The following is a 26182-nucleotide window of genomic DNA, read 5'->3' on the forward strand; positions in this document are numbered from 1 at the left end:
CTCAGGTCATGATCCTGGAGTCCTGGGATCCAACCCCATGTTGGTTCCCTGCTCCGCTGGGAGTCTGCTTCTCTCTCTCACTCTGTGCCTTCCCCTGCTCCTTGTCTCTCTCTCTCACTCACTTTCTTTAATAAATAAATAAAATCTTTAAAAACATAAAAAATTTTTTAAAAAAATGCTGGAACTTTAACAACCAGTGGTTAAAAATGTCTGTTTCTTTGCACACTTGTTTAAATTCAAATTTTTGCCAGTCTGATAGGTGAAATGAGGAGCCAAATTTTCATTTAGTCTACATTTTCCTGACAGTGAATCTGAATATCATTAACTGGCCATTTAGAATTCCTCTTCTGTGAACTGTATTCCTATCTTTTGCCAATCAGAAAAAAAACAAAAAAACAAAAAACAAAAAAACCCCAAAACCCTAAGTTTTCATTTCTTACTGATTTGTAAGATCTCTTGTATACTGTATATGCTAAATTTATGTTGTCAATATTTTCTTACCTCTGTATGTGGTAAATGCAATAATGTAAATTATTGTGTTAAATGCAATAATGTAAACAAAAGTGCTATCTTAATATATATTAGTTGCAGTAACTCACAAATGTTTGAGGAATGACAATGGGTTTAAAATTAAGTATTCTTTATTCTTCTATAAGATTTTCCTGTGCTATACATTTAACTAGTATTTCATAAGGGAAATGGGATTTTGGGGGTAGATGAGCAGCTTTTTCTTCAATTGCCTTGCCATGGTTCTTTCTTCATTTTTCATTTAAATAGACTCCACCCAAATGAGGGGCTTGATCTTATAACCCTGAGCCTAAATTAAGTCAGATGCTTACTCAACAGAGCTACCCAGGCGCCCAAACCTGGTGGAACCTAGATTCCCATACCACATTATGCCCTTATTTATGAACTTTCCCCCCTCTTTTTTGTTTGTACTTTTTACTTCCAAATGAAAAAAGCAAGAGTCCCAAAATAATACTGAAAAGACTACAGTTGGTCTTATAGCAGAGTCAAAGTGAACAAGAGGGCAGACTTTCTTCTGCATTTTTCTCATCACTCAAATCTCTCCAATATTGCAAGCAAGTTCATATTTGATTATTCAAATCATTTATTTATTCAACAAAATGCCAAGAACTATATTAGGCACTGGATATACAAAGATCAAAAGATACACTCCCTTGCTCCCCAAAACATACCCTCTAATCATGTTACAGAATATAGAAAACAACAAAAAAGATGGTTTATAATGCTGGTTTATTATAACATCTTAATGAGTCCTATACACATTCTACTTCTCTTTTTTTTTTTTTAAAGATTTTATTTATTTATCAGAGAGAGAGAGGGGGAGAGAGCGAGCACAGGCAGACAGAATGGCAGGCAGAGGCAGAGGGAGAAGCAGGCTCCCCGCTGAGCAAGGAGCCGGATGTGGGACTCGATCCCAGGACGCTGGGATCATGACCTGAGCCGAAGGCAGCTGCTTAACCAACTGAGCCACCCAGGCGTCCCTCTACTTCTTTTTTTAATGTTTCTATCTAAAATGCATAAATGAAATTTGGCTCAAATCTGTCAGTTTCTTTTCTTTTTTTTAAAAGATTTTAAAAATTTATTTGACAGACAGAGATCACAAGAAGGCAGAGAGGCAGGCAGAGAAAGGGAGGAAGCAGGCTCCCTGCCAATCAGAGAGCCCGATGCGGGACTTGATCCCAGGACTCTGAGATCATGACCTGAGCCAAAGGCAGAGGCTCAACCCACTGAGCCACCCAGACACCCCATCTGTCGGTTTCTGAGAAGACTATTCAGTGTGGCTACTGCTACAGAAACTAGTACTCAGTTTGTTAAAAAAGGTTACAGCACAGAGAAGGGATGGGTTATATACAGGCAGGGCTGGAGGAGATCACAGAAGGGGCACAAAAGAGATGAGGATGAGGAATTGTGCACAAGAATCTATCCCTATGCAAGGTGTTAACAACGTACGGAAGTATGAATATTCTCAAGACAGATAAACTGGAAGCCTCAGTCCAACTTCTTATTTTTTTTAGCTGTATGAGTAAACATACGAATGCAAAATTAAGCTGGGATGATAAATATTTGTGAGGAGGATACATGGGAATAGAAATCCCACAAGACTGCCAGACTACTTCTTAACACTTATGTTGATAAAGTTGTATTTAATTATAAGCATAATTGGTCCTCTTCTGAAATTCCTTTTAAAAAAAACAACAACAACAAGATTCTATTTATTTATTTGAGAGAGAGATTGTGAGAGCACAAGAGGAAGCAGCAGACTCCTGCTGCTGAGCAGGGAGCCCAATGTGGGATGATTCTGGGACTCTGGGACTATAACCTGAGCCAAAGGCAGTCACTTAACCAACTGAGCCACCCAGGAGCCCTGAAATTCTTGTCCCTTTCTTTATTTCCATCCTTTCTTGAGAGTCTCTTTGGTTTTTCCAGATACACATCCACCAACCCTTACTTTGTGATGATTGCTTGGCTTTTCTTCATGTTTCTGAAACATCAATGATGAAGACCCAGCTTTGGAGTAAAGACACATCATCTGTCCTCTGCCTTCCCCAGACCATATCTTCATGGTTGTTCTTCCTAAGGCACTACTTCTAAGGTCAGCTGGAGAACCAGGATGGGAGATGTATGACGTGTCATCAGTCAGATCAAGTCAGTACCTCTCCTGGTGTTCCACTCATGAGGTAAGCAGTCAAGAGTACTTTTTAACAGTTAATGGGGAAAAAAAAAAAGGAATTTTCCTTCTTTATAGCAAAAGAATCATACAAAATATTTTTTATGAAAATCTTTGTTCTCTTGCTTATAATTTAATCAACAAAACCGAACAAGGTCTTCAAGCTACATATATACGGGCAGTCTTTCCACTTTCTGGAAAATAAACCACAAAGTTAAAAGCTCTAGACTTTTGGGTAGAAGTCGAGGCAATGAAAAAAACAGCAGATACCCATTAGTACAAAAGGCCAACAAAGAATATTTCTTATGAATTCTGGCCTACAGGTTGTCTAGTTGCATACCTAAAGATCAGAAATGCCACGCAGCCTCTTAACTACTCCAAATAAGTGCAGCTAGCTTTTTTTCATCACAGAGTTAAACTTGATTGAGCAGCTCTACAGTCTTAGGTTTCTGTTATAAAATTCTAAGAATCTAAAGTTTGAGTTAAAATTTGTTAAATGTGTTAAAAGGATGGAAAACTCACTTCTGTTTGTCATATATTCAGTAGCCAGAAAGAATTCTAGTAATAATGCTCTCAAGTAGTATTTAGACTTTGACCAACACTCCTCCCCACCCATCCAAAATGGGACTACATATCTCATCAGGTCATTTGTAGAGCGAAGTGCTGCTTTTCCTTCCCTAAAGTCTTCTTATTGGGGAAAGAGGAGGGAATAGGTAAAACCTTTGAGTATGGTGTAGAAGATATGCAGTGGTTGGCTTCGCTCTATTACCTTCATGCTTACTTCCTATGGCTGAGAATCTCTGTTTAGGGAAGGCAGGAAAGGAAAGAGAAGATATGAAATCTCCCTACTATAGCAGCAAAGTGCTATTTGCACTTGATTTACAGAAATAAAACCAGTGCTCTATGACAGGAAAGTTACTGTTGCTTTGTATTATAGCCCTTTGTCACCAGTCTGCCCTTCTTCCCTTGAGTCCTCTCTTACTTTTTTGCTGTAGTATCTACGGATTCGCATGGTTATGGCTTTGCTCCACTGGCAGAATTAACGGCTAAAGTGGCTGCTGGGTTTTGAAGAACATTAGAAGAAAGTCGAACAGTGAAGATGATGAATGCAGTCTTATTTTTCACCAAATGTTAGAGAATATTATTTGGCAACTACTTTATGTCAATATACATATATTTAGAGAACTTACACACAAATATTCCATATATGTTAAATACATACACACTAGGATGTGAAACATATCAAATCATGGCTTACATTAAAGGAGGCTGTCAGTTACTTACCACTCAAAAGTGAAAGCAAAATGAAGTAATTTTCTGGAATTTGTCATTCACACACTCATCATGATAAAATTTCTTTAAGTGTACAGCACAGTGAAAAAATAGTACAATGAGCATTACAGGGATCTTAGTACCAGGTAAAGTTGACACAGACATTAAGAAAGCTTTCTAGAAAAACGTCAGAAGTTCCATTAGATGGGAGTGCTTGGAAGGTTTTTCTTCAAAAACAAAGTTTAAATCCACAAGATTAGAATCATATTCCTTTCTACATGACTTCAATCACTCTGCATGGTTCTACAGTGTATAATATTGTTCACTATTTTACTGACTCCCTGTAGATATGGAAGACATACTGATAATTAAGTAATAAAATGTGAAAGCTATTAAATATCATAATATAAAAATGATACCATATGATACTATAACAAAAATTAGGATGTAGAAGAGAGACAAAAAACTGAAAGAGGAACAGATGCACTAATTTCCTCATATTCTGAAGTGAGGAGACAGCAGATCCGGTGTGTCCTAGTGTTTTAAGAAACAAAACCTATGTGTTTTATTGAAAGTCATACAGGTGATCTTTAGAACTAAAAACAGAAACTGATCATAGTGGCAAGGCAAATAAGGTAGAATGAAGGACAACTGCATTCCATTTTATTCTGAATTTATTTTTCTTTTGTGTAAATTATTACCACTAAAAAAATAAATAAACTTTTTGTCTTCCCTTATTTCTTACAGATGGACAAGAGATCCAAGGGGATGGGAGGGAGGCCTATAACTTAAAGTTGTCACCTCACAGGCACACCAGCCCTCTGAATCTGTCAGGGCTTGAGAGCTGGGTGCTGCTGGTCCCGCAGGGCCTCCTCTTGCTCTAGGGTCAAATGGATGCCTAACCAGTGGCACCTGCCACAGCTAAGGAGTTTCAGCTTTGTGAGAGGTAAGGCAATCCCATCTGAAACACAGCACAGGTTTTATTTTAGTCTTCCAGTTATTACATGGATTGAGTTTTGCAGTCATTAAAACATACTACAAAGGAGCTGAGATTAGAGATTTTGGGGAAGATTTCATCTGACTGAAAAACATCACTTTAAAGAAGACAAATTTAAACAACTTAATCCCCCTCCCCCCTCAAAAAGGGAACTATGTCCTCTAACCAGTAACATGACCAACTGGATTTTAACATGGTGACAGATAACAGATTTTGTTCTCTAGGTTTTCATTGTGGGCTTATAACTTGCAAATAACTCGAAAGTTCAGTATAAAGTTGTTTCTGTTTTGGTGTTACTTGACTTCTGTTACTTTTATTCTGGACACTTCTTTTGAAAGACATCTTACTCTTTAAATGAGCCTGTGCTATCCATGGTAGTTTCTGCAGAGTAAGATCAGTTAACATTGTTTTATTTCTGTCTGCACCTGTTCATCATGCTAAAAACCCATGTCAGTAGTGACAGATACAATTTAGTGCAGTTTTAGAGCTTACATGACTGGTTTCATGAAGTAGATTCACTTCTCAAGCATATGCCTGGGGCAAGGGCCGGATTCTTCAAGCATTCACGTGCTACTTGAATGAAGTTCAATGGAAATGCCACCCATACAGTGGGAAATCTTACAAGTGCACTAGGCCATGAAAATATCATTCTGTCCCTTTAAACACTTTGCATAAAGATTTTAAAGAGACAGGTTAGCAACTAGAAAAAAGTCAAAAATTTTATTTGCACCCAAAGGCTTTTAGAGATATTATATGTAAAAAGAGTAATCAACTGCTTATCTGTTCATCCGTCCGTCCATCCTTCCATCCATCCAACCATTTGTACTTACTGAGGACCTGTTATTTACCAGGTATTTTTCTAGATGCTGGGGATATAGTATTGAATAAATCGAAGTCCCCACTTCACGAACAACGTCCTTTCCACATTAATGGAGTTTATACCCAGCAAAGTGTAAGTTTTTCAGAATGGTAACTTCATAAAGATAATTTACATCTTAAAGTCTCTATTGTGTATCTGATTTTTTGTAAGCTATTGCTGACTTAAATCCAGACTCTGAATTTGTAATTGAGTTTTAATTCTGAGCCCCAACAGTTCAGAATTACAACTGCTAACTTGGCCAATGAACAGAAAATGTTTTTTTGTGATTATAATTATACTTACTCATGCCATTTTTCTAACAAAAACAATTACATTCTAAAATTACCAGTTAATGTTCATATACAAGTATTTTATACAAAAATATTTAGATATACTTAAGTATATTCAAATAAATAAAGTTTATGGATTATATTCACCCAATTATTTTAGGCCCAGTCTCAATTTTGGAATCAGTTCTTTTCCATCCAGATGTTTCACTATATTTAGAAAGTACAAGATAGACTTCACAAGTCATCCTTGAATAACTGAACAAAAATTCAAAAAAAACAACAGAATTCTACATTTACAATGTGACACATGATACTGCTAAAATTCTTAGGGAGTGTGAGTGCAGAAATATAGTTTTGTTTTTTCCCCCCTCTACAAAGAGGCTGTGTAAGACAGCTCTATCATCAATAAACTTACTTATTAAAAATGCAGATACCTGGACAAGATGTCAGATCTAATTAGTTAAAAATTTAAATGGGAATGGGGCCTGACAAAAATCTTTATTTTAGGAAGCAGGCCAGTTATTTGACACTCCAAAGTTTGAGAAGATGAAGCAGTTGTGCCTGTGTGTAGGATGGGTGGGAAGGTTGCTGTTTTGCTGCGGCTATACCCATGTAGAGTATTTGCTCCTGGATAGAAACTTCTTATGACCTAAGAACTGTGTACATCATACAGTCAGGCTTTCCACTGACAAAAATGAAACCTATCCAAACTTAGAACACAAGGAACATGCCACGTGGGGTGTATGTTCTGCCAGGAAGCCTACTTCACCATCCCAAATGCCTGGCAGTTGTCAGAACTTGCAAGGGGAATTTTGTTTACTTTGCGAAATGCCCAGTAGGTTCCAAGGGTCATTTAGGAATACCGTCACACAGACATTAGAGTAAATAAAATCTTTAACTTACATGTGTCTGCTGAAGGGAACACTGTGATCACAAATATTCAGTTTATGTCTATTGTCCATCAATAGGATTCCTTATATTGTGAAATACCAGCAGAAAAAAATGTCTTATATTGTTTAATACTATCTTTATGTTTTCCAAATATCTTTTTTCCAAGACCAGCTATATGATTATGTATGATACACTGTCTGCTCTGAGAGTCTTGACATTACTACTTAGAGTGAAATAAACATTTTGGATGATACAAAAATTCAACAAAGTAAAAAAATTACTTCTTGGCATTATAATAAAGGCCAGAGATTTGAAATTCAACATAAAAGAAAAATTCCTAGGGCTAACAATAGTTTGAACTAATATTTATAAAATTTTAAAACAGTGCCTTACTTATTTATATAGAATTATCTTTATTTTATATATGATTACTCCTTCAACTTCACAACAGATAATATGACTGTTCAGCAGGGTAGTTATAGAAGCAGAGAGTGTCTGAGAGAACAATAGGCAGATGCTTCAAAGAGGAGGTGGCAGACAGTAGGGCAGAAATGTGACAGAAGTTAGAAAAGGGGACAGGCATGGGGCGCCTGGGTGGCTCAGTGGGTTAAAGCCTCTGCCTTCGGCTCAGGTCATGATCCCAGGGTCCTGGGATCGAGCCCCACATCGGGCTCTCTGCTCAGCGGGGAGCCTGCTTCCTCCTCTCTCTCTGCCTACTTGTGATCTCTGTCTGTCAAATAAATAAATAAAATCTTTAAAAAAAAAAGGGGACAGGCAGCAGAAGGCAGAAGTGGCAGGAACAAATGGTGACAGTAAAGGCAGTGAGAGAAGCAAAGTAACTGTGGCAAGAAGTAATGTGAGAATGTGGAAGACAGATAAAACTTACAAGCATAGTGGGTATAATAATCAGTCATGTTTAATAAAAAGGAAATACAAGTGTACATGCACCTATGAGGACAAAAAAATTAACTTCAGTAAATTCTGTAACCATAACTTTTTATAAGATGCTTTAATTTATGTGTTTATTAGTACACAGGAAAGACAGGAAGAGAATAATAAACAGTATTTGTACACTGATATTCCTGTCCCAACAGGACAGTGAATGTAACTGTCCTGACCTCTCTCCTGTGTGTCTAGGAAAGGTGCCATAAAACGAACAGGTGTTTGGGTTTGATGGGCTCCATGACTCAGTCTCACAGAGGCTGTGCTGTTTACTGGTAGCTAGAGAAATCACTTCCTAAACCTCACGGCGTGAAGCCTGACACAGCAGTTCTCACACTCGTTCCTTACAGTGTGATGAATGCTTTTACCTAAGGGTCAGCAGCCCTTCTTAGCCACGAGTGCCGTCGGTGGCCCTTGGGATGGCTGAGGCCAAAGGAAGAGACAGAAGAAGAAAAAGAAGGGCTAAGAAAAACTATTTTTAAGGGAAGGAGAGGAAAAGTGCAGGATTGGGAAGAAAGGGAGAGGGAAGTTGGGAGGAAAGCAGTTCTTTGGGCGGGGAGGAGGATCAAGCCTGACTATCAAATGCCTCATCAGGGCTGGTCAGCAGATTGCACCACAGACCACCTTCCTCTTCACTCAGCAACTTTTTGGCATTTGATTTAAAAATACACATTTATCCAGGGGATTCCCAGAGAGGGAGCAGAACTACACGACCCCTTGAAATCATGATCTTCTCATCACTTAACCTTGCCAGCTGTGTTATTCCCAGACTGCTCTACAGTTCCCTCCCATTCTCCACCCTCCCACTCTTTTCATTCCACTCCCAACTCCGGGAGTTCCCCATTACTAGTGCTTTATGGTCAACACACTCTGTCCCACTTTTAACCTTTTGTAGAAATACTGTGCTCTACTTCCTTGCTATAATTAGAACCCGGCTGTCCTTTGAGCACAGTGCTTTCTTGAACTATGACTACTGGTGTCCTCTGGTCTCTGATGCAGGTTTCAGATCATTATTTCTCATTTTTGTAAAAATTTCCATTCTTTTGGGCCTCATGAAATCCAGTTATCCCCTAATTCTACTCTTTGCTCTCATTTACTGAACACTACCTTTCATTCATGGAGGGATTTTGGTGCCTAACTCTATCTCAACTCTACATAGGACACTGTCTGTCCCCTTGGACAACCCCTCCAACGTTCAAGTCTTACCATTTCAGCTTCTGTCACCTTGTCTCCTCCACCTTACTTGGGTCACCTGCTTCTGCAGTTGGATCTAGAGTAGCTGTTCTTTCTGACATGACTAGGAGAGCCCATCCTCTGACAAGGACATTTACCCTTAAAGCTTTTCTGCTCAGTAGCCCAACCTCTCCCTGGTATGTGAATGAGATTTCTAATTTCTCTCTACATGTCAACACTCTTGTCTTTTGAAGAAACTTATTACATTGCAGATTATTCCTTCTCTTTCCTTTATCTTCAAACTATCCTTCTTTGCCAGAGATTAAACATACTCAAGAATCTTTACCATAAAAAAACCCTAAAACAAACACCCCCACCCCCAAAACCAAAAGCCAAAAAATCCCCATAAGCCCTCCCTGTGCACTTTCTACCTCTTACTGGTTATAATTCTCTTTTCTACTTCACAGCTAAATTTATAAAATGGTTGGATATTTTCTCTACTTATTCACTTCTTGTTCACTCTTCATTCCCTTCCAATCTAATCTGCCTTTTGCCTCTAAATTTCCATTGAAAGGCTCTTTTGAGGTTCATCAATGACCTCCATCAGCCAGACTGGTCCACAGGGTCACTGAGCCACCTCAGCATCACTGGATATGTCTGGTAACTGCCTCCTTAGGAAGTAGTTCTTTGGCCTCTCCTTGATTGCTGATGCCTCCAGTTGCTCCTTCCTGGTCTCCTTTTCAGCTTTTCCCCCTTTATTCAACTTAGCTCTGGAGTCCTAGGGGACATGGTCTGAAGCTAACTGCTGTGTTTCACCCTAGGTAATCTCATTTACTCTCATGGCTTCACACATCATTATGCCAGTGACTGCAAATTTTCTACCTCTTGCTCCACAGAGCAACACTTTGCTACATGGATGTCCTAGACATTCCAAATCCAGCATGTTTAAATGTACTCCTCCTCCAAATACCTCCTATCAGTAACTGTACTATTATCCATCTGATTTTTCACTTCAGAAACCAGGGGGTCTTTTACAAAATTGCAATCAATCCCTCCGGCATTCTATCTTACTAATCAACCTTCGAATACCTCATGACTATAACCGGTTCCTTCTACCTCCACTACCACTATTGATCTAATCAAAACCACCATCACTACTGCTGTGGCCTTCTGATCTGTCCTCTCCAAAGTTTTTCTGTTTGTTTTCCTATTCCTGCTAATAGAATTTCTACACTGCACAAAAGGGATCTTTTAAAGATTCAAATCTGATCATGATACTTCTCTACATATAACACGTAACACCTTTCAGTTTACAGGAAAAGAAAATTTTCAAATCTTCAGAAGGCCCTTCAGCATCTGGTCCCTCTTTGGATTCCAGATTCATTTCATTCACTTGTCCTTTGTGCCTTCTACACTGCAGCCACTGAGTTCCATTAAGATCTTCCTCATCTCAGACATTTCTATGTATTGTTTTCTTGTTTGTTTCTATCTGGCAGCCTCCTCCCACAAGGTCACGTCTCTCTTCCCTTGGCCTGGTGAATTCATTCATCCTTTAGGCACCTACTTAACTGTCATTCCCTCAGAGAAGCCAAGTTTGATTTTCTTTTGGAGGGCTTATCACAATTGTAATGCACTAATTATTTGCGTAATGTCTGTTCCTGACTGCCCCAACTTAAATTCTGTTCTTCCATTGCCAAACTGTAAAATCAACGAGGACAGCAATCATGTCTGTTTTATTAAGGAGTGTTTGTTGTATCTGTGAGGCCCAGCATACTGCCTGCCACACACTATGTGTCCAATAAACCGGTATGGAATGAATGAATGTCCGTTCCAACTTTGGGATTTTGTTTATCTCAACACACTAGAGAGCAATGTTATTGGTATTTCCAGGTTTTACTCAAATAACAGTAAGGATAAACAGTACTTAAACGAACTTTAAATCAATCACACTTTTGTCAGGAGGGGGAGCCCTAACTCCTGATAGTTTCAGCTTGTTAATTTTCCTCAAAAAATACAATCCTTAAAAATAAGGATTTTTAACTATCAATTACTCCTTCAGGCCTATATTCCCTACTACATATATTGATTTGTCCTTTGTCTAAGTCTGATTAGGATGAAAAAAAGAAGCAAGTTTAAGGAAGGCAAAGAACAAAAAATTCTAGTAAAGGTTTTTCATTAGATAAATGCCCCTTAGAAAGAAAGTCCAATTATCCTATTTGGATTTCAAATTCTAGTCATTTTCTTAGAATTCAGAAGGAAGCAAAGGGAAAAAATTAGGAAAATAAAGCCAAGTTTTGGCTCTGAAATACCAATATGTGTCATCTGAAAATATATACCTCCTTCTGTGACAGTCTCCATTAACTTCAGTCTCCATTAACTCCAATTAGGTTGGGCCTATCCCTTTTCCCTGCTATCTAGGGCGAATGAGAGAATGAGGAAGAAACTTTCTCTAAGTAAATTGCTAATTTAACCAGAGCTCTATTTGTAGTAGAAATACCAACAAAGATGATGGAGAACTGAAATTCTAAGATGTTAACTTTTCTGCCACAGTGGACCTGACGATGGCCAACCATGTTTGAAAAAGCCTTTTTGCCTTCCTCCCACATAGAAAGCATAGATGGTAAAGCTGAGGCTTTCAGGCAGTGTTCGCACAGACAGAGAGAGTGGTTTCTACATATTCACTGGGCCGGCCTTGTTCTGATTTTGATGGTCTCACTATCAGATACTGATTGCTACTACATTGCTCTGACTATGCTTCCACATGTTCTTAACCTACTTTACCTTCACAGGGATATCTTCTTCCTGGTTGGCTTTCTCGGAGGTGAAGACATATGAGATTTCTTTGTGAGATGTGGTCTGGCGGCAGATGGCACACTTAATGGAGCTTCTATGAGACCCCACGCTGTACTGCTCAATAATAATTGAAATGCACTCGTTACAGAAACAGTGTCCACAGGTCAGTACTGCCCACTGAAAAAGAAAACACACAGAACATACCTCAGTGAGGCGCTATCAAAGATGCCTTCTAGGGGCACCTGGGTGGCTCAGTGGGTTAAGCCTCTGCCTTCTGCTCAGGTCATGATCTCAGGGTCCTGGGATGGAGTGTTCCATCGGGCTCTCTGCTCAGCAGGGAGCCTGCTTCCCCCCTCTCTCTCTCTGCCTGCCTCTCTGCCTATTGTGATCTCTGTCTCTCTCTCTGTCAAATAAATAAATAAATTTTAAAAATCTTAAAATCAATAAATATATTAAAAAGAGGATAAGGGAGCATAATTTCACTTCCTGAATATTTTATGATGTTAACACTCTGTAAGTCATAAAAGCTAAGTTGTACTTCAAAATTAACTGTTTTTTAGTTCAACCAGAATATACTTTCAATCTTTAGTTCTACTCACTCTGTTAGCTTAACAGTCAGTCACCATTATTTTGTAAGAAGTTGGTGTTCTCATTTTGGTATTTAGGAAAAACGCAAACTGCTGCTTTAGCACTGTAACAGCAGATACAGTAGAGGGACTGAGAACATTAATTTGGAGATATCATCTTCAATATATTCTATATAACTCATTAAATGGACTTCTATCTTTACATGTTACAGTATTTATTATATAGAAAATGAGATGGGCTAGTATCTCAGGTTTATTTAAAAGCAGTTCTAGATATATTAAAAAAAACCCAAATACATAAAAAGACATTTTTGAAAACCCCTTTGTCCTACTTCAAGAAACGTACAATAGCTCTGACTCTTGGAGGATACCACGGAGACTCCCTGATATTGGCAATGAGGGGTGCAGAAGAGCACCAGTTTTAGGTGAGGGATCAGTTCTAAAAGCTATGGCATCTTATGCAAATTATTTAACTTTTTCACCTGGTAAACAACAACAACAAAAATTGAGTGGTATTACGAATGACTAGGTTCTAAGCACTAAGCTGTGTTTTTCTAGGTGTCAGAAATGTATGCATATGCACAGAAAGAAGCATGGTTGGGCCCATCTGGGGTGCTTTTGCAGGATAGACTAAAAAGTCACTTAGAAAAGAACTCACACTAAGGGAGAAGAAAAATGAGATATATAAACTTGGTTTGAAAATAATTTCTGAGAAGGGGGAGGGGCTTTTGGGGTTTTACTAGCTGAAGCTGTTCATGCTGTTGTCTAGCTGTGCATCTGTTCTCTCATGTCTATTATCGGGAGCTGAGGCTGCATTAAAATTAAAGAGCTGTTTAACTAGCAATTTTCTTTTTTTAAATATTTATCTATTTTAGAGAAGGGGGAGCAGCAGGAGGAGAGGGAGAGAGTCCCAAGCAGACTCCGGGCTAAGCTGGATCCCATGACTCTGAGATCCTAACCTGAGCTGAAACCAAGAGTCTGTTGCTTAACCAACAGAGCCACCCACGTGCCCCTCACTAGAATTTTTGTAAACACAGCAGTATTCTGTACCCTGTGTACCTTCAGTGCCAGTAGGGATGAGGGGCACTTCCTCTACTTGAGAGAACTTTTGTGGCTCATGTGAGCTCAGAGTGGACAAGCCAAAAGTCCATCTACACCTGCAATTCAGAAGAAATCACACACTTGGCTCCAGAGCCTTGGGAGTGACTGAAGGTTGACTGAAGCAGCCCAAACAGAAGACCAGACAAATGGCAATGCCTCCAGGGGGTATTAGCCAGTTTATGAGTTATCTCTGATTGATCCTCTGAGTTAGGAGGGGAAGAGGAGAACTGGGAAGATAAAACGATCTAGAGTTCCTACAGATTGCCGTGAGGAACAGAATTCAAAAAGAAAAGTATTGTTACTTTTATTGTATTCCAGTATGTTCTCCTAAATGAAGGAAATATGGGTTATACTAAAATTAAATGAAATTATGCATATGAAAGAGCTTTAAAAACTAGAAATGTTTAAGACATATATTAAAAATTCTGATTCACGCAGTTGTATGAATCTCATTGAAACTTAAAGTAAAAAAGGCACTACTTACCTTTTGATCCTTCCCATTCATGAATTTTATCATATTTTTACTAGTGATTTTTCTCAGAAATCAGCAGCATCTGTACATTACTATTCTGCTTGATCTCCAAAGTAATATTGGTGCATTTAAGATTTATTATCAATAAAATATCATTTAAAATCCCACTTTTTCATAAATTGTGGAGACCAAAAGATACTTTTTGTCTGATTATTGCTGGTCAGAATGTGGAGCTCATATATTTAACTTTTTACTCTTGGTTCCATAGAAAAAGGCAGCCAAGAACACTTTTACTCACTTCGATTAAGGAGCAATTAATACTCTGATATCATATATGATTTATCATACAAAGTAGATTCTACAAAGTAGATATTTGTAGTTTCAAAAATCACAGTTGGTAGGATAAAGAATCTCTTTGAGGAGAACTAATATGGTGCAATTAAATTTATAGAAATTTGTACACCAATCTTAGAAAGATTTATTCTATTACAATGGCCTTGTAAACAATCACATCTAAATTTCACTAGGATAGGTATTATTTACACTTTAAGGTCTAGTTTTTAAATATTAATAATCCCAAATAGGAGCTATGTTACTATACCTTTGTAATAACTTCTTAAGTAAATGTATGATCTATTGTATTTCTGTACAACTACCAAATAAACATATTAAACTGACAAAGTCATATTACTTAGACTTGATCTTGTGACTGGAAAAAATATGCAAAACTATGCATTTTCAGTGAAAAATGTGGGGTTATTCTAGAAATACCTTTTCACCTATCACTTAAGAAGGATCACTGTTTAAACATGTGGCACTAATCTTCTCACTTAACCTTTGGTCCTATTTTTAAGGTGGAGGTCATTTTTTCTTTGGATATAAAATTGTCATGAGAGAAAAAGAGAGCTATTTTATATACATCTTTATATATATATATATATATATATATATATATATTACACCTTTGAAAGGTAAGTTGTACTTCAAAATTAACTGTTTTTTAGTTCAACCAGAATATACTTTCAATCTTTAGTTCTACTCACTCTGTTAGCTTAACAGTCAGTCACCATTATTTTGTAAGAAGGACATATTTTGCATATGTTATTTATTATTTTACCTGTTTTCCCAGCTGCCGAGCACAGATTGGACAAGGTTCTGGATTAATGCCTCCTGATGTTTTATCTTGAGACTGTTCAAAAAAATAATTAAAAAAAGAGATTAGTTGCATTTTAAAACCTGATATGCATTTTACAACTCATTTATAAAAGTAAATGCTGGCAACTGCTATTTAAATAAACTTGATAATTAAGATGACTTACTAATGTATTACTTAATGCTAATATTCCCAGGATTAACAAGTAACATTCACAGAACAAATAAAAAATGCAAATAACTTTCCTTAGAGTTTATTAAAGTTACTATATTACTAATATTTGTGACTACTGTAAAAGGCAAAGTGAGAGCAAATTGTGATATAACAGGTAAATTCTCAAAATTTTACATTCAAGCTAGCTTTTATTACAAAGAAATAATGTATTATTTTAAAAAATGTAATTTGGAATTCTGAAATAAATGCTCCTTAAAAAATATACAGTCAATATTTATTCTGTACATTTCACTGGACAAGCGATCACAAACTTGGGAAAGGGCAGCATTTATTTACAAATCTCCTTAATGCTAGTTTCTTCTCCATATTCTTTTGTTATCTCATTAAGGCAAAACAAATAACTAGAAAGCAGAAATATCTTTGAGACTCATTTTGCCTGAAAATTATATTAAAGTATAATAGTTCTCTTCAAAATCTCTAAAACTATCTCAAAAATTTTTGAGCTTCAAGAAAGTTACCAAATGGACAGTTTTTAATACTGAGGAAGACCTGAAGGAAAGTAAATTAGACTCAAAGATCACTGAAGTTTTAAAAGTCTTTGGTTTCATTAACCAAATAGTTAAACACTTTAAACAACTCTTTTTCATTATCTCTTGACTTTTGTTTAGTAGTGGGGGGGGGGTAAATTGTGCATGGATTCAGCAACTCTATGGTTCAAAATAATTCCATTAACGAAAATACAAGGATTTTTTTTTTTAAGTTGAATTATTTTCTTCTATTATTGATTTGTATCAGATAACATAACAAACCACCTAAAGTCTTAGTGGCTAAAACAAACAGGAGTTTCTCATGATTCTACAGGTCAACTGAGTAATCTGGGGGTGGGCTGAGTTGTGTGGGGCTGGATGGTCTATTATGGCCTCATGTTGATGTCTAGCAGTCAGCAGACAAGCTGGTCCAGGGAAAGGGTTAAGTGGAGATTTCTGCTCCTGAAGACAGGTAATCTGGGCTGCTTCACAATGACTCAAAGTTCCAAAGAGCAACAAGATTGGCAAACATCAATGTGCATGTACTCTTCAAATCTGTGTGCTTCTGTCACAGGCCAAAAGCAGATCATGTGACCAAACCCAGAGTCAGTGTGGGAAACCATCCATGGGCACATACAACAAGGGGCATTATGTAGCATTTTGTAAACAATTTTTCATAATCTACATCACCTCTTCTTTTAAAATTTACTTAAAGTGAGGATTACTATTTTTCCATAAAGGGCCAGGTTGTCTTTGTGGCCATATGATTTCAGTTGGAACTACTCAACTCTGCTAATGTAGCACAAAAGCAGCCATAAACAATATTTTAAGGAATGAGTGTGGCTAGTTTCCAACAAAACTTTACTATAATTACAAAATAGGCAGTGAGCTGGATTTGTCCCATGCATAGTATTTTCAGATCCCTGATTTAAAGTTTTAAATTTCCTCTAAGCACACCTTAGCTACACATTGTCACAGGATTTTAATTTGTGTTCAGTTCAAAACATTTTCTAATTTCTGGTGTGATTTCTTTAACTCATGGGTTATTCAAGAGTGTGCTGTTAATTTCTGAACATTTGGGGATTCATATTGATTTCTAACTTAATTCCTTTTGTCAGGAAACATAATCTTGTACAATTTTCATCTTTTACAAGTTTTAAGAGTTGCTCTTTTAACTAGCACAAGGTCTATTTGGGTAAATGTTCCACGTACCCCTAAGAAGAGTGTATTTTGTAGCCTCTATGTCAATTTGGTCATGGCTGTTTAGTGTTCAAATGTTAGATAACCTTACCGATTTCTTCTGTCCATTTGTCTGGACAGAATGGAAGAATCTTGTAATAGTTAGCCTGTGCTTACCTTCTTCCTAAGTTATTGTTATGTATTTCAGTTCTGGGTATGTTGTATATCCTACACAAACATCAGCACTTCTGCTTTACACAGGGACCTTTTTTTTTTTTTAATTTTATTTATTTATTCGACAGAGAGAGATCACAAGTAGGCAGAGAGGCAGGCAGAGAGAGAGAGGAGGAAGCAGGCTCCCCACCAAGGAGAGCCCGATGCGGGGCTCGATCCCAGGACCCTGGGATCATGACCTGAGCCGAAGGCAGAGTTAGCTTTAACCCTCCGAGCCACCCAGGCGCCCCAGTCAGTGATCTTTTTATTTACCTACATACTTAAGCTTTCTCTTGTCCTGCATTCTTCCCTGTAGTTCTATTCTTCAACCTGGGATAACGTCCCTTTGGTCCAAAGAAGCTCCTTTAATATTTGTTATAGTGTGAGTCTACTGGGAAGGAATTCTTTGAAGTTCCATAACATAAAAACATCTTAATTTCACTTTTAAATACAGCATTTTAAAGATGTTGTTCCACTGTTACCTGGTTACACAGCATAAAGCTACTGAAACCTGGTAACAGTGCAATGCCATCTTTAAAGTGTTAAAGCAAACAGTTCCTCTGTGTAGTCAATAAGGAGAAGGTATACAGTCACCAAATTTTGTCCCAATTCTAGTTGCTTAAAATTTATTTTCAGGGTGCCTGGGTGGCTCAGTGGATTAAGCCGCTGCCTTCCGCTCAGGTCATGATCTCAGGGTCCTGGGATCGAGCATCAGGCTCTCTGCTCAGCAGGAAACCTGCTTCCCCCTCTCTCTCTGCCTCTCTGCCTACTTGTGGTCTCTATCTGTCAAATAAATAAATAAAATCTTAAAAAATATGTATATATATATTTTTTTCCCAAGACTTTTGGATTCTCGCAAGTTATGATATTCATAGGTGTTCTGAAAAGTTTTATTTTTATTCTGTTAGGGGTTCCCTGAGCTTCTTGAACCTATAAGACATTATCTATCTTCAGTTTTGGAAAACTCTCAGCCCTTATCTCTTCAAGTTGCTCTGGTACTATATACCTCTTTTTCTCCTGGAACTTCAATTACATATATTTCAATCATATGGCTGTGTCCCACATCTCTCTCACTATATCCTGTTCTTTATTTTTATTGATATGCTTCTTCAAACTGGGTATTTGTTATTGAACCATACTTGAATTCACTACTTCTGTCATTTTCTGTGTCTAGTCACTATCCAACCAGTTTTTAAATTTAGATACTAGATTTTGCCTTTCCAAAATGTCCATCTGATTCTACGGTATACATTCCAATTCATTCTATCTATGTTGGCCAGCCTTTCCTCTCTTTGATGTATAAATCACAATTGCTTTAAAGTCCTTTCCTGCTATATTCACAATCTGGATTATAGATCTGCTTCAATTGTTCATTTTTCCCCTTTTAATTACTGGTCACATTTTCCTGCCTTGCACATTTCTTATAATTTCTTTCTGTATGCTACACTTTTTAGTTTGTTTATATGAAAAAACGCACAGACAACATTAGATGCTATTTTCTTTCATGGAGGATTATTCCTACCCGGTAGGCAGTTAGGTTGAGGGGTGAGTCGCTGATTACCTCAATCTAGTAAAAAACTGAGCTGGTTCCAGGAATGGGTTTTAAGTTTAAAATCAAGCCACCATGTTTTCAAATGTCTCAAGGGTAATAAGACCTGTTATATGTTTGTTGTTGGACACTTGCTCCCTTGGGGAGGAACGGTCTCTGAAGTACTGCTGAAACCAAGATTTCACTCTATATTTCTAGTTCAGGCCCAGCTGTCATGAAACTCTATCACTTAGCAAATGAGGAGAGTTTGTCATGCATCTGAAGCTCCTTGAAGTTCCAAAATGTAATACTAGCTCACCTGGCCATCCAAAGTTCCAAGTTTTCTTTCTCCTGTTTGAGTCCCTCTGCAATACTGACCTTAATCTCAGCCTGTATCCAGATTCTGCAAATGTTTTCAGGCAAGACAATGGCCAGCAATCTCAGCTCACCTAGAAAGAGCTCCTCCTTCCCTGGAATGTCATTTCACCTCAACCTTTTTGCTTCCATAAGACTCCACTGTCTTTAAAAATAGATGTTAATAAGCTAATGGTAAGACATCACTGCTATTCCCATACAGAAGTAGGAGTACCCAGACAGACTAAGAAAGATCTCATGTGGTTGCTTAGTATTCAGAAAATTTCTTCTGAAGAACTTATTTTTTTAAACTGAGATATAATCGACACATAACATATTAATTTCAGGTATAACAGTGATTCAATGTATGTTTACTGGGAGATCTTCCTTATGCTTTGAAATTGACCAATTTTTTGTAACCCAACACTGAAAATTGCTGATCAATAATATAACATGTTCATCTTTAAATTTCTTCAGAACTCTTGAATGTATGCCATTCTATTACTTTTTTTTTTAAGATTTTATTTATTTGACAGAGATCACAAGCAAGCAGAGAGGCAGGCAGAGAGAGAGAAAGAAAGGAGGAAGCAGGCTCCCTGCCGAGCGGAGAGCCCGATACGGGACTTGATCCCAGGACTCTGGGATCATGACCTGAGCCGAAGGCAGAGGCTTTAACCCTCTGAGCCACCCAGGTGCTCCGCCATTTTATTATTTTAAGTGATCAATTAAATTCCTTGAGGCCAAGGACCAAGTCTGTCTATCTCAAGCTCCCACTATAATGCATAAACATCTCAGGTGCTCAATAAGTATCCGCTGACTGTCAGAAAATGTAAAAATTTGTTTCGCTTATTTTTTATTCAACTAAACAGTGATATAAAATTGGGATTATACTCCATTTATAATTTTATTTTTTAAATTTTATTTATTTCTTTCTCTCAACTTTCTAACATGAGCATTCTCTTATTTATTTTCTGAAGACACCATTTATAATATTTGTATTATAATTTCATTTTAACAATAATCCATGACTTTATATGTAAATATTGAACTTTTTTTGGACACTTAGTCTTCTAGTTTATTATTATTACAAACAAGACTACAGTAACTATCCTTTAATCTAATTCACTCCCCAAATTTCTATTTACTTAGAATACTCAGGAAAAAGTTTTAAGAATTACTGAGTTAAAGGATATGAATTCTCTAAAATTGTTAATACATGTTAAAGTATTTTCAGGAAAGGGCTATATAAATTTATTCTTATTGGTAATACATGAAATATCCATTCACTGCCCTTTCACCTCTGTGGAGTGTTATTTTAAAAATCTCTGCCTATTTGTTGGCAGGAAATGGTATCAGCTTAATATGATTATTCTTCATAATATTTTTTCTTTTATTATTAGCTGAATTTGATCTTCTAGGCAGATTATATATCCTTAGAATTTTAATTTTTAAAAAATGATTCAACAAATACAGGATATCAATTTGTATCCTATAACTAACAATTAACTATCTCTTAGTTTTGACTTTCACATTTAAAGTACATTTAAAGTACAGAAATCTAACATTTAAAAAACTCACATTGAGGAATATCAAAAAGTTTTTTCCAAACGTTACTTCTCTAATGCTAGAATTTTGTGAGACTGAATTTTAAAAGTTTTCTCCATCTAGGGGCACTAGGGTGGCTCAGTCAGCTAAGTGTCATACTGTTGATTTCAGCTCAGGTTATGATATTGGGCTATGAGGTGGCGGGGCTCTGTACTTAGCGTGGAGTCTGCTTGAGATTCTCTCTTTCCTTCTCCCTCTGCCTCCCCCTCCCCATAAGATTGTTCGCTCTCTCTCTCTCAAATAAATAAGTCCTAAAAAAAAAAAGTTCCTCCACATCTTTTTTTCCTGCCAGGATAATACTAGTAGTCATCACAGTAATATCAGTAACAATAGGATACTAATAGCAAAGACCTAGAAAGTGCATAGTAAGTCAGGAACAGCTCTAGCACTTCATATATAATTCATACAGTCCTCAAGAGAGCCCTACAAGGTAATGTTGTTATTCTTATTTTACAGATGAGGCAAAGAGAGGTAAATAACTTGAATAAAGTCCCATATGTAGGAAAGAGTGGTGTCAAGATCCAAACCTGAACTGCCTAGGTCCCAAGACCATCTTCTCAACTACCATGGTATTTTACTTATAATGAATGTCCAACTTCTCATTTTATCATCACGGGGATTTACTGATTCACTTATATGTATTTTGTATCCATTTTCAGGACCAACTCTAGTCTACTGCTTTCCTTCATTTGTTCTATCCAAAAATCTATTATATCTCTTTCTGGTAAGGTACTGCCAACAGCCATTTATCCTTGCAATAAGATGGAACTACATTGATCACAACTCAGAAAATGTGGTTTGAATTACAATAATTTATCATTACATTTTGTGATTTAGTAGCTTCCAAACATTTTATAGTTCCAAATAACGAATTTTAAAAAATCCATTATGTATTAATGAATGCACGTATAAGTATATATAGATTATGCATTTTTTGCCCAAAGGTGGTTATACTTCCACTATTCAAGGCTTTGAATGAAAGTCTGTTTATACTGTTTTATACTCTAGAGTGCATACCTTTTACATAATCTGTGTAACTTAAATATTCTATAGGTCACCTGTTGTGATCTGTGTAGTTACTATAGATATGACTAGTGTTCTGACTGGTATAATTAACACAAACAAAAGATTAAAGAAAACCCTGTATCATTATGTGATTAACAGATTAAATGGAAGGAGTCACAAAGGTTTATTTGATATACAGCATGGGAAAAAGTAGCATCTTTAAACACAATACCTTCTCCAAGTTTGTTAGGTAAAGAAGCTGCCCAAGCTTTTTCTGAAGCTGTGAAGTAGCAACAGCTTTATCGTTTAGTAGTTTTATGCGATTTTGTTCTACCTAAAAAGCAAAACAACAAAACTTTTTATTCTCTCTCTTAGAAAGATGATAAAGTTATATTAAACATGTCAATGGGTTTAATAAAAATAGGACACACTTAAATTATTGTGTCCTATTTTTAGAAAATCCATTGACATGTGAAAACTCGAATTTGCAAAATGGATAGTAGATATTTTAAAAGGAAATAACACACACACACACACACAGCTCTACGGAAGACAAAATTCAGTACAAAATTCTTTTAAACAGGAAGTTTCTGCATACACTTGAAATTGGTTAAAAATCAACCTGAATTCTATTTATGTACCATTTTTCAGTAATGTATCTATGGGATAGAGAAAAACTAAAAGATCTGCTGCTTTGGTCAAAGTGATTTTAGGAAACCCAGGGAGCACTCTCCCTTCACATGCCATTCACACCTACACCCATACCCCTTCCCAGCAGACAGACAATGATGAAAATAGTAGAAAACAGTAGACAGACGATTACGAAAATAAGATTATGAAAGTAAGAAATTTGGTTACGAGGAAAAAACTACTGATAAATTCATATTTTAAATTCTCAGATAGTATAAAATGAGTATTTTTAAATTTTTCTAAGGTAGTTTCCAAGCTTTATAGGAAGAGAAAGACTTAAAAGTTAAAACACATAGGGGCATTTGAGCGGCTCAGTCTTTATTAAGTGTCAGATTCTTGATCTCAAATCAGGTCTTGATCTAGGGGTCATGAATTCAAGCCCCCGTGCAGCTTATTTAAAGAAAACAAAACAAAACACCCCCCACCACATACAACGAATAAAACTATAAAGGAAATTATATTTTAATAAGGGAGATAAAGGTTGGGAGAGTCATTTTTTTTAATCCTGGGATATAAAGAGGGATTTATTAGAAGAAAGTTGTCAATATCTGTTCATTAGTAGCAAAGGAAAAGTGCAAAAGAAAAGTTTTTGATTGTTCTTACGGAAGGTAAGAAAAGTTTTTGATTGTTCTTACGGAAGGTAAGAACAATCAAAGGTAAGAACAATCAAAGAACAATCAAAAACTTTTCTTTTGCACTTTTCCTTTGAAAAAACTGAAATAAGAAGGAGATATGTCTAAAAACTGACTGAGATCCTCTTTAGATTCTGGCATATAGAAGGTGCTCAGAAACACAAGAATATGCAATCTGAAGAGAACAAATGAACCCAAATAGTGAATTCTATGCATGTATTAGATACGACATTGTTCCTTCTTGTCCATTTTGACATATAAAACCAAACACTTTTATACGGCTCAGACTAAGAGCAGAGATTAAGTCCATTCTTATGGAAGAGATCACTGTCCTGACTCTTCTATGGACTCTGGATTTTTGTGACATCTATAGGCTGTGTTCTTTTTTTTAATTTACTTGCAAATTACCTCATGTGGTTCAATGATATGAAGAACAGGTGGATTAGGCTTTGGCTCCTTAGGATGACGTACTCTTAATCGTTCTGTAGCCATTGCAAGTTCATCAATAGCAGATACACGATTCCTCAGAGCCATCCAATACTCATGAAGCAACTAGGAAAACAGAAAACACAAAGACAGTGGTAATTAATGCACAGAATTAAAATTGGTTAAAACCACCAAAATGTGCCATGATCAAAAGTCTTCAGTGAGGTCTAAGATATATATATTTTTTTCACTAAGTGTCTAAGACACAAGCAATTTTTGGGCCATTTTTTAGGATGAGGTTGTATGACTGAATAACCTCCACAGGCCACTATAGAATATTTAACCTTTAGAATCCTAGGAACAGAATACCCAAAGAAGTTTGGTGGGACCACAGATCTTTATACGTCAATATTAGCCTGGCGGAATCTCTGCTTTAAGAAATATTTTTCATTATAAAATATTTCATATTTTCAAAATAATATGTATATATGATAATGAGCATACTAAAATATACAACTGAGTACTCAACATCCAATTTAAGAAAGAGAACAATACCAATGCCTTGGAAAGTCTCTGTTTCTGGATCAACTGCATCCCTCTTTCCTCACACATTCTTCCTTTAAGCCCCTACAATGGACTAACCACTACTCTGAATTGGACTTATTCTATACTTTTCATTTGAGTCATAGTAATCTACATATTCTTAATAATTTGGTTATACATGTTTCTAAAATTTATGGAAATGTTATCAGTCAGTATAAAATCTTTGATATGCTTTTTTCACTAACATTATGCTCTGAGGTCGACCCTGAGTGATGTGTGTAACAGTAGCTTATTAATTTGCATTGGTGTATTAGAGTTCCGTCTGCAAGTTAAAAAGAAAAAAAAAACTCACAGAGATCTGAGAAAACTGCATGATAGGCAATCCTCTAAGACATAGTATATCATCAAAATAAGTCCAGAGGTAAAATGCAGGGGCAACTGGACACTGTATATAGCACTGTTTTCCAATCGCTTGCTGTAATTATGTGTTAACATGCATTTGCATTTAGAATAATAATGTGAGAAGAAAAAAATTATTATGAATCAATGATTTCAACTATAAAAGTATTATCCCCCAATTTATCAAACATATGAGATGATAGTACCAATAGCATATTTTCTTTTTCTGAATAGAAATTTTCATCTTGCTTTAAAAGAACTTCAGATTTTTAAAGAAGACATAAATGGAATTATAATATTATAAATAAAGCAGTTCTTTCATTTCCTCACCCATCTCACCTGTAAAACAGGATAATGGATAACAAATTCAAATACAAAGAATAATTCAAAATTAATGAATTTTGGCATCTCAATCAAGTACAAAGTTGTGATATGATAAAATTATCAAAATATAAATATAAAGGGCTACTTTCTACTTTATTAACTGCAATGGTTTCCAGCCTTGTAGGTTGAGAAATATTTACCATGTTCTCTAATCTTCAAAGTTATTGATGTTTGGTTGTTATTCACAGAGCAAAAGCAAAGCAAAACAAAACACAACAAAAACAAACAAAACTCTAATTTCACAGAATTGCAATGTAAGATCAAGCTAAGAATAGAAGGAAACACTTTCACAGCTAAATAAAAGGCTTCATACCAATTTCATTTTAATAATGACTTCTTTTTAGCAATTTAATATATAGAAGTAGATTATTTGTTCAGCATTATTTTTCATTAAAATTATTACATTTTAGGGAAACAGAAATTATGATACCTCAAGATTCTAAAGCAGATTTTTAGAAACTCTGAAAAGAGCAAAGAAAAGTAGTAATTAAAATTAATACAGAAAAGAAAAAATTTAATGTTGGAAAAAAAAATTGAAATGTTGTACCTTATATTCTTTCTTCCATGCTTCAAAAAGGTCCATTGAAGTACTTCCTTCATCAATGAATTCAACATCAAATCTGTGTGACTTTGCAAATGACAGCAATGCTTTCATAGATCGTTCTGTCTCACTTACTGCCCACAGACCCCGGCTAGTGGTGGGTATTCGATCATCCACCAACCCTTCTTCATCTTCTATCATCTCCTCAAATATTGCAGTCTGGCCTTTGACACTGAAAACATGTAAGAACAAAACAACAGGAACTACTGTCAGTGGGTTAATAAGCATTGCGAAAGTCCTATTGGCAGAGTCAATAGAGAAACAAGTCTTTGGAAGACCATAGCAATTCTAAAAATGCTGGAGGCCTTATAAATTTGTCCAGTATCTTGACAGCAATCTGACGTAATAAAAAATGGCTATAAATTTTTATGCTAAAATCTAGCTCTGAGAATTATCACAATACAAAACACAAACTTAGCACCACTACCACCCATGCAAAAAAGCAAAACAAAACAAAAACATTGGACAATCTCAAAGGACACCATCAATCTCTTTTTTTCAAGGCAATCAGAACTTAGCCTTTTCTCAATTTGTTTGTAAAACAGGAATAATTTTGCTAATACCATAGCTATTATGCACTCACTGCTTGACACAGGATGGTAACTTCCAATTTGTGTTGGAGAAAGTATATTAATAAAAGCTAACCTTTTACAGAACTCTTACTATGTATCACACACTATGCTAAGCAATTATGTGC

At 36.3% G+C, this 26182-nt stretch overlaps 1 protein-coding gene across 5 annotated transcripts in view; it reads right to left on the reverse strand.

Moving 5' to 3' along the window:
* Positions 1 to 26182, reverse strand: part of SHPRH (SNF2 histone linker PHD RING helicase) — an 87584-nt gene that overhangs the window by 11782 nt on the left and 49620 nt on the right. For 4 of the 5 annotated variants that reach the window (XM_059400890.1, XM_059400891.1, XM_059400892.1 and 1 more), the window contains exons 21-25: positions 25432 to 25657; positions 23541 to 23684; positions 22043 to 22144; positions 15190 to 15261; positions 11901 to 12089 (exon numbers count right to left, since the gene is read on the reverse strand). In XM_059400890.1, coding sequence (XP_059256873.1) covers positions 11901 to 12089; positions 15190 to 15261; positions 22043 to 22144; positions 23541 to 23684; positions 25432 to 25657 — 733 coding nt within the window. Of the gene's footprint in view, positions 1 to 1633; positions 2890 to 11900; positions 12090 to 15189; positions 15262 to 22042; positions 22145 to 23540; positions 23685 to 25431; positions 25658 to 26182 lie in introns of those variants that run through there. The other variant, XM_059400894.1, reaches the window with a different exon arrangement.

Source organism: Mustela nigripes, chromosome 5 (genome assembly GCF_022355385.1).
Source record: "Mustela nigripes isolate SB6536 chromosome 5, MUSNIG.SB6536, whole genome shotgun sequence".
Lineage (NCBI taxonomy): Eukaryota > Metazoa > Chordata > Mammalia > Carnivora > Mustelidae > Mustela > Mustela nigripes.